General features: G+C 55.4%; 2 protein-coding genes across 3 annotated transcripts in view; one reads left to right on the forward strand and one right to left on the reverse strand.

Annotated features, from left to right (window-relative positions):
* Window positions 1-5,503, forward strand: CISH (cytokine inducible SH2 containing protein). 2 transcript variants are annotated; one of them, XM_055276623.2, is made up of 3 exons: window positions 1-328; window positions 3,365-3,585; window positions 3,816-5,503. In XM_055276623.2, exons 1-3 carry the CDS (start codon window positions 309-311, stop codon window positions 4,349-4,351), a joined length of 777 nt encoding a protein of 258 aa, XP_055132598.2. In that variant the 5' UTR covers window positions 1-308; the 3' UTR covers window positions 4,352-5,503. The 2 variants fall into 2 exon arrangements, with proteins under 2 accessions (XP_055132598.2, XP_055132587.2); XM_055276612.2 differs by lacking the exon at window positions 1-328 and having other exon boundaries at window positions 3,327-3,585.
* Window positions 5,202-14,842, reverse strand: part of HEMK1 (HemK methyltransferase family member 1) — a 37,566-nt gene continuing 27,925 nt past the window's right edge. The window contains exon 6 of the transcript XR_010120037.1: window positions 5,202-5,297. The gene's annotated coding sequence lies outside the window, so the exon portion shown is untranslated. The remainder of the gene's footprint in view (window positions 5,298-14,842) is intronic.

A 14,842-nucleotide genomic window follows, 5' to 3' on the forward strand; every position in this document is an offset into this window, starting at 1 on the left:
AGACCCGGCAACGGCGCCCGCGCACCCTGCCCGGGCCCCAGCGCTCAGCCCGCAGTTCTAGGAAGACGCCGCTTCCGGGAAGGGCTGGAACGCGGCAGACAAAGGATTAGGCAGCAGCTCGCCCCGCCCCGCTCGTCTGGCCCGCCCCCCTCACCCTCGCAGGCGGTCCGCGCCACTGTCTCTCAGTCCCTGCCCTGCGCCCGCGCGCACCGGGAGCCTACCCAGCACGCGCTCCGCGCCCACTGGTTCCCTCCCGCCGCCGCCGTCCAGCCGAGTCCCCACTCCGGAGTCGCCGCTGCCGCGGGGACATGGTCCTCTGCGTTCAGGGGTAAGCGCGGCTCTCTGCCCCCTCCCGGCCACCACGAGGGGCGCACGGGAGAACAGGGGCTTTGTGCTAGCTGCCGGGCATTGGGAGGGCTTGACGGGCCAGAGGTGACTGAGCGCAGACGGACCTCAGGAGCGAGGCTCTGTGTGGGGCTGTGACACCCCCACTCCCCGCCCTCACACACTCACCTCAATTCCCACTGTGGATTGGGAAACCGGGGGCTGGCCGGCTAAAGGAGGAACTCACAGGGTGGGCTCAGCCTGGGTTCTCACTGGAACAGATGGACGCTAACGGCAGGGCGTCCCCCAAGATGTGGCCAACAATCCCAGATATTCTTCTGGGCCCAGAGCACTCTACGCTAGCCTGCCTGCTGCCCTGCCTGCTAGTAGCCTTGGACCAGCCCCTGGCCCCCTCTGTCCTGGTGTCCCCTCTCCTGCCCCAGGCTAGCAAGTAGGCTCTTCTTGGGAAGCCAGCTGGAGATCCTTGCCTCTCCTCAGGCTGGCACCTGTTGGTCAGCAACTCTCGGGAGGCCCTGGGTTTGGCCTGGTCCTGCCTGGGGTACCCCCACAATCATCTCACAACCCTGTCTCAGCCCAGTCTGGGATCCCAGTGTGAGAAGGACCTTGGCTCCTGCCTCTCATCTTCAAATTTCCCAGACTTGAGGTAGGGGACAGTGGAGAGGGGATGCTGATAAGACAGTCTTGACCTGAGCTGAGCATTCCTGGCCATCCACTCTGTCCTGAACTTCAGCAACCCCTTCAAAGGGTCTGATGCTGGCCATGGTGATCTGACCGGAGCTCAGGAAGCTCCAAGGAGAGAGGAAGAAGGTATAAATGGGTGTTCTGCACTCAGGGAAGACTGGGTGGCTGTGCTTATCACAACTGGCCTGGTGCCAAGTGAGGGAGGGTGGAAGGTGAGGCCAAGGAAGAGGACATGGAGGTGCTGGGAAGACTACTTCTCCCTTGCTGTCTCCAGCAAGTTCCTTCCTCCTGTCTGCATTCCAGGACTCCTGAATACCTGCCCCACCACTGCCTTCCACCCCAGGAGCCTCCCCCTGCGTTCTGGGGTCCCATAGCCTCTTTCACTTTTTACCCTAGGTGAGCACCCCCTTGTAAGCTCAGGGCCACTGTTGGGTGTCGGGGAACAAAGTTTTTAACAGACTGCTGCGCTCCAAAGCAGGCACACACAGGTACCTAGAACACACCAGCCACTGTCCCCACCATAATGATGACACAGCCATAGACACACCCCTGCCCAGGTACACACTCACCAGGAGCTTGTGGTGATCAACACAGCTATTCATACACCCAGCTACCACATCAGCCCCAGAGGTGCCCACACCTACATGTGGGATCTGAGGACCGGCTAAGCTATCTGGATGTGGCCACCCACAGAGGTTCCAGCCTGACCGGCTAGCCACCAACCATGCTCCTGGGAAGGTAGCTGTGGGCCCCAGCAGACAGGTCATCTCAAAATTTGGCCTCCAGCTCTCCAAGAGGGATTTCCGAGCTCCCACAGTACAGCCAGGGTAGGTGTGGAAAAGTTTGTGGCAGGCTGTTGTGTGCCAGAGTCGTGTGGCCCTTTCTCACTGTGAGTGGTCACAGGGCCATGAATTTTAGAACCTAGAGAGTCACCTATAACCTACACAGGAGTCAGGTCTGGCTCCTGCCACCAGCTCCTGCCTACCCCTTCCTGCCTCACAAGCAATACTGGTGCTGTTTGCCCAAGCTGTCCTCTCTACGTGGGGTCCCTTCCCCCAGCTCCTTCCTTTGGCCTGGAAGACTCAGCTCAGGAGCAAGCAGACCCTGACTCCCCCACGACACCTGCAGCTTTATGACTTTGCGTTATAATCACTCTTAGTGTCGTCTTCCCCAGCCAGTCTGGTTCTCCTTGAGGGCAAGGCCACGGTTTCATTATCACAGTGTCCTGAGGCCCAGCCAGGGACTAGACCCAGAACTAAGGCTTGGAGATGTATTTTGCAAGGAGTGAGGGAGGAGCAGCAGTCTTCCTGGGGAAGTAGAGCCAGTCCCTGCTGCCCTCCCAAGGAGGAAGCCCTAGTATCACCCTGCTGGGTGGGCTTCCCCTAGGAGAAAGCTGCTACTCAGATTTTGGTCGACTCAGTTCCCCCAACCCCAGCCATCCAAGGATATGGTGTTACTGAACCTCTCAGTGTATGGGTTGGTGGGACCCTTTGTTGCGGAAAAGAGAAACTGAAGCCCAGTGAAGAGCAAGCTTTGTACCAGATCGTAGAGCCTGGTAGGGCTGGCTTGCCAGGGTGGGATCTGGAGTGTGGGTTAGGTCCCTGCCCTTTGGTGGGAGCTCATACTGACAGGAGGTGAGACTTACCAGTGCCTTTAGAGGCCACTGTCCACCCCAGACCCTCCACTGGGAGAAGCAGAGGCCAGGATAGGCTGACTTGTATGGGTAGGGGATTATTTCAGTCTCTAAATCCTGGCCAGTGTGGACCTAGGTCCCTCTGAGAGACACTCCTATCCATGGGGAGGTAGCGTGTGACCTCAGGCAGACTACCATAATCCTGGGGCTTCTCTGGAGGACCCCACACAGATCTATCGTAGGATAAATCTACCTGTCTATCGTAGATCTATCTCTCAGCTAGGACCCTTCATCAGTGGGCCATTTAATCAGCCCACCTCAGCCAGGAGGGCACAAACATGAGGCTACTTTGCACTGAATCCTATCAGTGTGGTGAGAACATTAGAAATGCCTATAGGGAATGATCTGTGTTTTTGGTTGATATAAAATAGAGAGCGATTAATTACAGTTTAGTAAATGCAGGGCAGTGGAAAAGAATCTTTCAAAAGAGGATCCCCACATGGAAACAATCAAGGTGGCTTTTGTGATGAAAAGTGGGGAACGAGATACTGGACTAACTGAGCCCATGGCTGGGTAGAGGGGAAGCTGAGGCTCATAGTGAGATGGGCCAGCCAGTGGTCATGAAACTGGTCTGGGGCATAGGGGGGTCTCTGGAGATGGGGGAAGCATGGGTCCTCCACTCACTGCTCATCCACTGCCTTCTAGACCTCGTCCTTTGCTGGCTGTGGAGCGGACTGGGCAGCGGCCCCTGTGTGCCCCATCCCTGGAACTGCCCGAGCCAGTCATGCAGCCGTTGCCTGCCGGGGCCTTCCTCGAGGAGGTGGCAGAGGGTACCCCAGCCCAGACAGAGAGCGAGCCAAAGGTGCTGGACCCAGAGGAGGATCTTCTGTGCATAGCCAAGACCTTCTCCTACCTTCGGGAATCTGGTGAGTCTGAGGGGGGAGGCAGGCCTTTTCCTGAGTAGTCTGGTGGGAGAAGCTTAGTTCTGCCTTTGATTCTGATTTGGGAGGCATAGCCCTGCCCAGGAGAGTCTGATGGGAGAGGCACAGCCCTCTCTAGGGAAGTGTGAAGCGGGAGGCACTGCCTTGACTTGCCCTGGATTGGTTACCCCAGCTAATTTCCACTATGTCCCTTGGTCCCCTCTGCACTTGCCTAGGCTGGTATTGGGGTTCCATTACGGCCAGCGAGGCCCGGCAACACCTGCAGAAGATGCCAGAAGGCACGTTCTTAGTACGTGACAGCACCCACCCCAGCTACCTGTTCACGCTGTCAGTGAAAACCACTCGTGGCCCCACCAATGTGCGCATTGAGTATGCCGACTCCAGCTTCCGTCTGGACTCCAACTGCTTGTCCAGGCCACGCATCCTGGCCTTTCCGGATGTGGTCAGCCTTGTGCAGCACTATGTGGCCTCCTGCGCTGCTGATACCCGAAGCGACAGCTCCGATCCTGCTCCCACCCCGGCCCTGCCTATACCTAAGGAGGATGCGCCTAGTGACCCAGCACTGCCTGCTCCTCCACCAGCCACTGCTGTACACCTAAAACTGGTGCAGCCCTTTGTACACAGAAGCAGTGCCCGCAGCCTGCAACACCTGTGCCGCCTTGTCATCAACCATCTGGTGGCCGACGTGGACTGCCTGCCACTGCCCCGGCGCATGGCCGACTACCTCCGACAGTACCCCTTCCAGCTCTGACTGTGCCGGGCAACCTGCCCAGCCTCACCCAGTCGCACCCTGGAGGGGACATCAGCCCCAGCTGGACTTGGGCCCCCACTGTCCCTCCTCCAGGCATCCTGTGCCTGCATACCTCTGGCAGCTGGCCCAGGAAGAGCCAGCAAGAGCAAGGCATGGGAGAGGGGAGATGTCACACAACTTGGAGGTAAATGCCCCCAGGCCGCATGTGGCTTCATTATACTGAGCCATGTGTCAGAGGATGGGGAGACAGGCAGGACCTTGTGTCACCTGTGGGCTGGGCCCAGACCTCCACTTGCTTGCCTGCCCTGGCCACCTGAACTGTATGGGCACTCTCAGCCCTGGTTTTTCAATCCCCAGGGTCGGGTAGGACCCCTCCCGGCAGCCAGCCTCTGTTTCTGGGAGGATGACAGGCAGAGGAACTGAGATCGACAGTGACTAGTGACCCCTTGTTGAGGGGTAAGCCAGGCTAGGGGACTGCACAATTATACCCTATTTATTTATTTATTCTCCTTGGGGTTGGTGTCAGGGGTGAGCCAACCCCACCTCTATGCCCTGAGCCCTGGTAGTCCAGAGACCCCAACTCTGCCCTGGTTTCTCTGGTTCTTCCCTGTGGAGAGCCCATCCTGAGACATGTGGCTGGAACCAAGGCAATCCTGGACGTCCCGGTACTGACCCACCCATCTGTGAATGTGTCCACTCTCTTCTGCCCCCAGCCATATTTGGGGAGGATGGACAACTACAATAGATAAGAAAATGCAGCCGGAGCCTCAGTCCCCAGCAGAGCCTGTGTCTCACCCCCTCACAGGACAGAGCTGCATCTGCATAGAGCTGGTCTCACTGTGGCGCAGGCCCCGGGGGGAGTGCCTGTGCTGTCAGGAAGAGGGGGTGCTGGTTTGAGGGCCGCCGCTGCAGTTCTGCTAGGTCTGCTTCCTGCCCAGGAAGGTGCCTGCACATGAGAGGAGAGAAATACGCGTCTGATGAGACTTCGTGAAATAATAATTATAACAAAGAACAGTTTGGTGGTCTTTTCTCTTCCACTGATTTTTCTGTAATGACATTATACCTTTATTACCTCTTTATTTTATTACCTCTATAATAAAATGATACCTTTCATGTACAGAGCCCTCAATGGGGCCTCTTTTGAGTTGTGTACACAATGTGTCCCCTTTGATCTTGTTATCATTAGCCCCATTTGATATTTGGGCTAGCGGGGAGGCCCAGAAATTCTATGTGGCTGAGCAGTCCCTGCTGGGGACTCATTAAGGAGTGGAGGAGACAGGGAACAGCCTCTCCTTTCATCTCCCCTGGGTCCCCTTGGGAAATGGGAGCTAGGAGACAAAGGCCAGTTAGACTGCCTGCAGGGTGACTGTCCTGGCCACTGCCAGGCGAGGGCTGGGGGGAGGGTGGCAGAGGTGCACCAGCCCTGAGAGATGTGTAAACAAGAAATGCCAACTCCAAATCGCAAGTGGAGACTACCCACGGAGAGAGAGCTGTGGACCACTCCTGAGATCAGTGTCTTGAGATGAGGAAACTAGTAGTCAGAGAAGTCAGGGCTGGTTCTCCCAGGAAGAAGGTACAGTGATTGCAAAGGCACCAAGGCATGACTGGGAGGCGTGTGTTTCTGACACAAAGACCTGAAGAGGGCTTGCTCTGTGCAGTGGGGCAGGGCAATTGAATCGGGGTAGGGGCCAGTGAGCTGGCAGAGTCTGGCCTGGGGCAGGGGTGTCTGGGTTCTGGTCCAGACTGGTTGGGATTGGGGTATCCTTTCTTCTCTCTCAGGGTTCAGCACACCAGAAGTGTGTGGAAAAGCAATTACAATGAAAACACCCTCCATTACCGGACAGTCTGACTTTGGAGCACTATCTGTTGAGATCTTCCTGTGTCCCGAAGTTTTCCGCACCTTTGCTTAAGGGCCCCACAGGAAAGCTTCTCTAAAGCTTTCTAACCTTTATTCTGGAAACAATCCTAAGCTTCCTGTTGTCTTAGCCCTCAAGCAATTAGAAGTCTTAGAGTAGAAGAGACACTCGTTGGCAGGTTGAGAGCAAGAAGGGGTGAGGAGTGACAGGCTGATTACAGGGAGGGGTGAGGACGAGGATAGACAGCAAGAACCATGGAGTTCACACAGGACCCTGGGGACATGGAGGCAGTCACGGCAAAGAATAGGTCTGACGTTAGGTGAGAGTGAGCAAGAGGTGGGTGATGGAGGGAGGGCTGTCTTTCCTGGATGTGGCACTCAGACCCAGGTGGCCAGCCATGTGCCTTCCCTGTTACTGGCGGCAGCCTGAGCACTTGGCTGTCTGTAGGGCCAGATGGCACGCTTCCTCCAGGTCACCATGACCCAGCCAGGGGTATTTGCAGTTCCTCATTCCTTCAGTCTGAATTTCAGCTGCTTCATTGCTTCCAGAATGCCTGAGGTAACCCCTCTGTCTGCTTCACCCCTAGATTTGAGTCACCTAGCGGATGGGTAGTGGATACAGAGGGGCCAGTGTCAAGCTGTTCCTCACCTGGTGCTGCAGCCTGGACAGAAAGCTGCTATGGCGAGAGGAAGCACAGAAAACTGCTTTGTCCACAGAGAGAAATGTCTCAAGGTGCCTGCCAGATGCTGGGCATGGGGCGAGGGCTTGCACCTCATATAGCACTCACCACAACTTTGGGAGTGAAGTCCAAATATTACCCACGCTCCACAGATGAGGAAACCAAGGCTCAGAGCAGGGAAGGGGCTGACCGAGGCCACTCAACAAGTGGGGCTCAGGGCAGAGCTAACCCTGGGGGGTCCTGACTGACCTTTTGTCCCCTGGATTACTACATGGGATGGGGAGGACAGGGATGGCGGCTTCCAGGCAAGTTGCTCTTGGACGCTGTTTTCTATCTCCTGGTCTCCCTGCCTGCTGAGAGCTCTTGGCCACTGGCCTGGCCACCAAAGTCCTGTTTTCTTCACCCTGGCCTCAGCTCAAGCCCGGGCCCGGCTCCTGTCTGGGGAGGGGCTGCCAGCTACTTCTGACCCCCAACGTGTTCCAGGTTCCATCTTCTTTTCTTGTTTCCCTGCCAGGGTAGTGAATGATGCCTGCCCAGACCCCAATCAGAGACTCAGCCTAACAGATGCTGAAGATCCTCTGGCCAACGTGATCACCACTGGGTAGTCCTGGCACACATGTTGACACTAGCCAGGAACAAAGGGATGAGCCTTCTGGTGGTTGCAAGGACCCTGTACAACATACAAACAGTAACAAAGGTCACACTTTATCATTAAGTCCTCCACCAGCACATGTGCTCCAAAGGCACCAACTGGGCCAGACTCCATCTAGGTCCTGGGGACAGCAGGGAACAAGACAGACACGGTCCCCATACTCATGGGGCTCATGGGCTAGTGGAAGAGGCAGAGAGTGAACTAGTGAACAAATGGGTGCATAGGACAAGCTTTGAGAGTGTAAAGAAAAAGCAGTGGGGGTGGGGAGAGTAACTTTGGGTACAGGGACACCCTGCAGCTGGGAGGGCGTTGGGGATAGCTCTGCAGCTTTGGGTGGCACTGAGCCTGGAGACCCAAGCAAAGAGCAGGAGCTGGCCATGCAGACAACATGCAGAAGGGATGTCCCAGGTGAAAGGAACTACAAGTGCAGTGGCCCTGAGGCAGAAACCTAGAGCCCAGAATGGCTGCCCAGGAGGGGTGGGAAGGGCAAAGGAAGCAGGTGGATTTTATTTGAGGATGGCAAAGCACCTCTTCAGAGCCTAGCAGGGGAGTGCTCTGATCTGACCCTCATTTCTAAGGGAGGTATCTGTACTCATGAGGGCCTGGAGGCAAGAGGCCAGAAAGAAGGATCTGAAGGGTAGATTGTGGGAGCGGGGGCAGGAAGAGGTGAGGGCAGCAACTCTGTGACTCTGGGTTGTCTTCCTACCCCACTAGCAGAGGTTGTCCTCATCAACAGCTGAAGAGAGAAGGCCTCAGAGAGGGGTGCTGAGAGGCAGAGCCAGAGTTCACATCCTGATTCCAGACCTTGTTTGGGTAACCACTGCTCTATTCTGCCTCCAAGGGGCTGGCTTGCTAAAGCCTAGGCACCCACAGGTTCAGAAGGCATGCAGAAGGGTGGGGAGATTCAGGAGGGCTTTCTGGAGGAGGGGATCTGGGGGCTGGGCCCTAGAGGATTCTGCCTCCAGGTGGGAAATGGGTTTGGAGATTGATCCTGTGTGGTGTCCCTCCCCGGATTCAGAAGCCTCCCTCTGGAACGACCTTCAGACAGAAATGCTGCTAACCCATTTAGGTATTTCTTGTCGCCCCCAGGGAGTGTTTGCTGGATACCACCCCCCTTCCAGCAATACCACTGGGGTATCATTGGTGCCAGTGTGTACATCTCACTAGGTCCCTGCACCTAGGCTGGACTTTTAATCTACTGACTGAGCAAATCTCTCCTGGCCAAGGCTGGACACACATCTGAGTGGGGCTGGGGTCCATGACTAGGCCCACCTCACTCTCAGATGGGGACCCTCCCATCCTGCATGGTTGCCCACAGTGAAGTGGAAGGCGAGGGGCCGGGGGTCTAAGGGCCTAGAGGCCTGACTACGAAGGCAGGAAGACTCAGGGTCTGTGCACAGGACATCCCAGACTTCTTGGGCTCTCCTCTTCCTCCAGGAGAAGTAGGCCCGTGCAAGCCTGGGCAGCCTTTGACACCAACCTGCTAGACCAGTTTTAAGATAAAGTAGGCTTGAACTTTGCCGGAAATTCAACAGCCTCTCATTGTGGATGCGTCCCCCCTATCCCTCCCTGGCTCCCATGGACCACTCAAGGGGTCATTCCAAGAGTCACTCTGGGGCAGCAGGCTGGAGTTCCCATGTCTGAGACTCAAGCTAGAGGAGGTCCCCAGAGGTTTGATTTTGGTCAGAATGCAGACCTCAGAGTGGTTGGAGAGTGGCTGGGCCTGGATGCTGGGGAATGGGGAGTGAATGGAAACCGATGCTCATCTCTGAGCAGGAGGAGACACAGCAGGCCCAGGGAAGGGGAGCTTTTGTGATGTGGTCAAAGCTTCCCGCTCAGTGGAAAGACAGTTGCTTTCATGGCCCGGGCCTCATTAAAGCAGGCAGGGCCCCTGAGGGCTACAGGAACCTAGGATTGCCATGACTCCTCCCGGCAGCCCTCCAGGACTGTCTCACCCACACAGACCCTACTAGTGAGATGCTTGCACTGGCACCAATGATGCCCTGATGACATGGCTGGTGGGGAGGGTGGTATCCAGCAAATGTTCCTCAGGGCAGAGTCCTGCTCCAGGGACTCTCCCCACACCCAGCACCCATGAGGCAGATGGGGCCCTTCCTGTCACCGGAGCTAGGCTCCTCCACCAGAGGTGGGAGTTGCACTCATAGTCCAGACTGGGCCAAAGCTCTGTTCTTCAAAGTGCCTCTCAGCCCTCAGCCTCCTCCCAGGAAGCACTTCACTGCTCCCACCCCCACCAGCCCCACGTCAGCGACATCACTTTGTGTATGTGTGTGTGTGTGTGCGCGCGTGCTGACCTTTCCACTTGGCCAACATTCCTTTGTTTTTCTCAACTCCTTCCAGTGGATGGCTGTGGGAGGAGGAGCTGCTGAGACAGTAGGTTCTCAGGAAACATTTCCCCCAAAGCCCCAGGGACACGGAGCCCACGAGACATGAGAAAATGAGGCTTAACCAGAAAGAGAGGTGTTCCAAGGGCAGTTCGAGGGGTGTGGGTGAGAGAAAAGGAGAGATCCCTGGCAGAGATCACTGTTAACCCTGGTGTGTGCATGCCTGTGGGGGTGTGCTCCCGGGCATCCTTGCCAGATCAGCACCATCAGCCTGGCACCTAGTAGGCAAGCTGAGCTTATAAGGGCAGGTGAAGCTGGGTGGCCCTAGGAAGTTGCTGCATCTTGCCGGGACATATATGGCTCAGAGTAGGCCAGGGTCCTGGGTTTGCTATTGTGGAATCAATTCACTTTCTCTCCTACCCAGAGGCGCCTGGTTGGGAGCTGTGGGCTTTGGGGGCAGGAGCACCTCCTCCCAGCACCTTGACAACCACTCCCTTTCTCTTCTGGGTCTCAGTGAGTAACTAGGGTGGGTGCTAGCTTCCAGAGGATCCCTGGGCCTGGTGGAAGGCAGAGAAGGCCTGGCGTGGGCACCCCCCACCCCCAGCCTGGGTGAGGTGTTTTCGCCAGAATTGCAGCAGCTGCGGCTGGAGGCCTCTTCCCAGGAAGAGCAGAGCGCCTCTTCCAAGAACTCAGAGGAGGCCGCAGGCGGGAGGGGGAGCGGGGGAGTTAATTTTAAACCACACTGCCTTCAACGCTTCTCAGGAACTGGTTGCTCAACGTGATCTGGCAGGTCCCAGGCGGCTGGGCAGGCCTGGTGCCAGCTCAGAGGTGGCGGGTGGAGGACACGCCCCAGGGGGAGGCCTGGTGACCTTGAGGGAAGTTGGGCCCTGTCCTTGACCACTTATCAGGGCCTGTCCCCCATTCACCTGACCCAGCTTGCTGGGGAGTGTGAGGTGGGGTAACTTATTCAGTTCTAACCAGGCAAGGTAAAATTGTAACAGGATTATAACAAGTGTCATGGCCTTCCAACGGCCCCAAGATGATCCCATCCCCCTTCCCTGCTCAGAACCTGCCTGTCCTGCACCCTGGCCTGTCTTCTGGAGGTTATCTGATGAGGGCCTATTCTGAGGGTAAGGCCTGTGCTGATTCTCTATGGGATGGGACCCTGGTGCCAGGCTAGTGGGGGGAGTAGAGTGGGGGGTGGAGGGTGGCATGTGGCAAGCTGGTGGAAGTTCTGGACCTAGGGAATGAGCCTCCTTCTTGTGCAGGGAGAACTCATGGGCCCGCACCCCATGGTTGACTGGAGTCAAAGCACCTGCATTTCACCGACCTCCTGTTGGAGGTGTTAACCACCCTAGTGTGGCCAACCACTCCTGGCTGACAGCCTAGGCCCACCTCCCAGTGTCTGGTCCATGGGATGTTCTCCCTGCAGAGGCACCTCCCAGGGCACCCCCTTCCCCCACTATCCCCACTGGCTGCCCTCTGAGACCCCAGCAGTCTGGGCAGAGCAGGCCTTGAGTTCTAGGAAACGATCCTAAGCAAATGCTGCCAAGAGCTGCAGTTCTTGGAACCAGCACTGCAGGGCGAGGGGACACTTCCTGGAACCTGCTGGCCCTTCCAGGGAGTGAGGCTCAGAGGACAGCCAGTGACCTGGGGTAAGTGGGGGGAGAGGGTACTAAGCCCTTAGCTTGGGTCTCTGCCTCCAGGAAGCCCTCCCTGACTGCAGGTGCCTCCTTAGACTCCTCCATCCCAGTGCTGGATCTGGCATGACCTCTGAAGCGCCCAGTGTCGGGCCTGGCAGAGCGGACGACGAGAAACAGGCGTTTGTTAGTAGAGAAAAAAAGGGCATGTGTACCTATGGAGGCAGTGTGTGGGTGTGGGTCCACAGCGAAAGCAGGAGGTTAGACAGGAGTGTCCTGCCTAGGCCAGTGAGCAGCCAGGGCTGTGAAGCACCAAGGGAGAGTAGGAGGGAAAGCAAGGCGGGGTCAGCAGTGCCAGGCCCTGCTCACTGAGCCCCCTTTGCTGGTGGGCAGCCTCTGGCTCTAGTCACTCCCTCAGGACAGCCTTGTCTCACCCACAGTTCCCTGTCCCACAGCAGGGGGCCCAGGACCCAGCTTCAGCATCAAGCCACCCAGGACATGCATCCGGCCTTTTGGAGAATGGCCTGGAGAATGCGGAGGAGAGGCTGCAGTGAGTGGGCACTGACGCCTGTCTGGGACTGGGCTGAAGTCTGGCCACATTTCAAGGGAATGGCCATGAGTGTTCCCATCACAGGATCCCAGGAGCAGCATTGTTAGAGCAGGGGCCTGGAAGTATAGCTGAGGGTGCTGAGTGAGCAGGTCAGGGTCACATAGCTGGGAGGCACTAGGACAACCTTTTAACCACTCATGACCCCTTTACCTTCAGAATGGAGAACCTCTCCTGGCCAAGGCTGGACAAGGGTGTCGGCAAGAACTTGCCTCTCTGCTCCCACCCTCAGGTCACTCCTTGGCCCTCACTGAGCACAGCGCCAAGCCTGCTACCCACCGACCCCAATGTCACAGAGAAGGTGGGGACAATGCTGGGGTTAAGAAGGGCTAGGACCCAGTGGGTGGGTGGCAGCTGTGAGGTGGGGCTATGGCAGAGAGGTCCTCCCACCGCTGTAGGAGGGCAGTGGGGCAGCCCAAGGACACAGGTCATTGCTGTGCTTGTACTTTGCAGTGGCCAGTTCTCAGAGGCTACCTGGGGCAGCTGGCAGTGGGTGGGAGTGCTGCATTCTCTGTCACTTAGAAGCCTTGATGCCTGCACCCAGGTCAGGCTGGCTGTGGCTGGAAAGAACCTGCTGTGGATGAAGTTGACCTGGGGCCCACCTGACCTGAGTGAAAAGAGCTATGGGTTTGCAGGGGACACCGGTGCCCTGCTGCAGGTGGTTCTAGAGCTAGGTATCCTGCATCGTGACTTGAGCAAGTCATGAACCCACTCTGAGCCTCAGCTTCCCACTCTGTTTTTGGTGGTTGGTTTGGTTTGGTTTGGTTTTGAGACGGGGTCTCACCCTGTTGCCCAGGCTGGAGTCCAGTGGCACAATCTCGGCTCACTGCAGCCTCTACCTCCTGAGCTCAAGCGATCCTCCCACCTCAGTCTCCCAAGTAGCTGAGACTACAGGTGTGTGCCACCACACCCCACTAATTTTTTGTACAGATCTAGTTTCACCATGTTGCCCAGGCTGGTCTGAACTGGGCTCAAGCAATTCTCCTGCCTCAGCCTCCCAAAGCACTGAGATTACAGGCGTGAGCCACTGCACCGGGCCTCCACCTCTGTTTTGGGGACAATGTTATCACTTGCCTTATGGAATCGTTGTAAGGAGGAAATGTGTAGACTTGGTGATTTTTGTTTCTCCTTGGAGTCTTCCCCTGGATCCCACCTCACCCCTCCAGCTCCTGCTTCACCATGAGCCCATGGAGACATGAGCCCCAGGAGAGCTCTTTCTCTGGTCTCTATTGTAGCAAGAAGTACCTGTGGGCACACTGGAGCATAGGCCTTGATGTTTGCAGTGCTCCAGCCAAAAGGACCAGTGGAGGCCCACATACCAGAATCTAAATATTAAACAACCATAAATCAAGCTGCTAATAAAATGTGTTCTGTCCTCCTACTGAACAAATAAGCTTTCATAGGAGTAAAAACATCTGTAAATCTACAGTTTTTATATGTCTGAAAGTCAGCAGATATCCAAAATGATGGAACTTAGTAATTATCACTCATGTGCAGGTGTTCAGTGACCCGAGGTTTAAGTGAGAGAATGAAGACTTGCCTGATGCCTAAGATATTCTGTATTTATTCTGTAACATTGATTCTCCTCATCTTTAGTCTAGTAAAATGATTGATTATGTTGTTACAGTCAAGACTTCTACACTATTACTGTTCTTTTCATAGTAATGGTTTAAAAGATTAAAATAAGGCTGGGCATGGTGGCTCACACATGTAATCCCAGAGTTTGAGAAACCAAAGTCACAGGATTGCTTGAGCCAGGAGTTCAAGTTTATAGTAAGCTATGACTATACTACTGTACGCCAGACTGGGCAACAGAGCAAGACCCTGTCTGTAAAAAAAAATAATAATTTTTAAAAAGACTAAAATAAAATATTGGCCAGGTGTGGTGGCTCACACTTGTAATCCCAGCACTTTGGGAGGCCAAGGAGGGTGGATCACCTGAGGTCAGGAGTTCAAGACCAGCCTGGCCAACATGGTGAAACCTCATCTCTACTAAAAATACAAAAATTAGCCAGGCATGGTGGCACACACCTGTAATCCTAGCTACTTGGGAGGCTGAGGCAGGAGAATTTCTTGAACCCAGGAGGCAGAGGTTGCAGTGAGCCGAGATCCACACCATTGCACTCCAGCCTGGGTGACAAGAGTGAAACTCCATCTCAAAAAAATAAATAAAATAATGAAATAAAGTATTACATTCAAAGAACACAAAAATATGTTAAATTAAATGAGATATATCAAAATTTCAAAATATGATATAGTCCAAAAGGTTATTGCTTTTTTTAAATTAATTTAATTATTATTATTATTTTTTGAGACAGGGTCTTACTCTTTTGCCCAGGCTGGAGTGCAGTGGCGTAATCTTGGCTCACTGCAGCCTTGACCTCCTGGGCTCAAGTGATCCTCCCACCTTAGCCTCCCAAGTAGCTGGTATTACCGGTGTGTGCCACCACACCCCACTAATCTTTTGTATATTTTGTACAGATGGAGTTTTGCCATGTTTCCCAGGCTACTCTCAAACTCCTGGGCTCAAGGGATTCTCCCGCCTCGGCCTCCCAAAGTGCTGGGACTTCAGACGTAAGCCACTGTGCCTGGCCTTAAGTTTAATTATTCTTTTTTGGTGGGGGGGGTCTTGCTGTGTCACCCAGGCTGGAGCGCAGTGGTGTGATCATAGCTCACTGACACCTCAAACTCCTGGGCTCACGGGATCCTCCCACC

The sequence above is a fragment of the Symphalangus syndactylus genome, chromosome 1, assembly GCF_028878055.3.
Source record: "Symphalangus syndactylus isolate Jambi chromosome 1, NHGRI_mSymSyn1-v2.1_pri, whole genome shotgun sequence".
NCBI classification, from domain to species: domain Eukaryota; kingdom Metazoa; phylum Chordata; class Mammalia; order Primates; family Hylobatidae; genus Symphalangus; species Symphalangus syndactylus.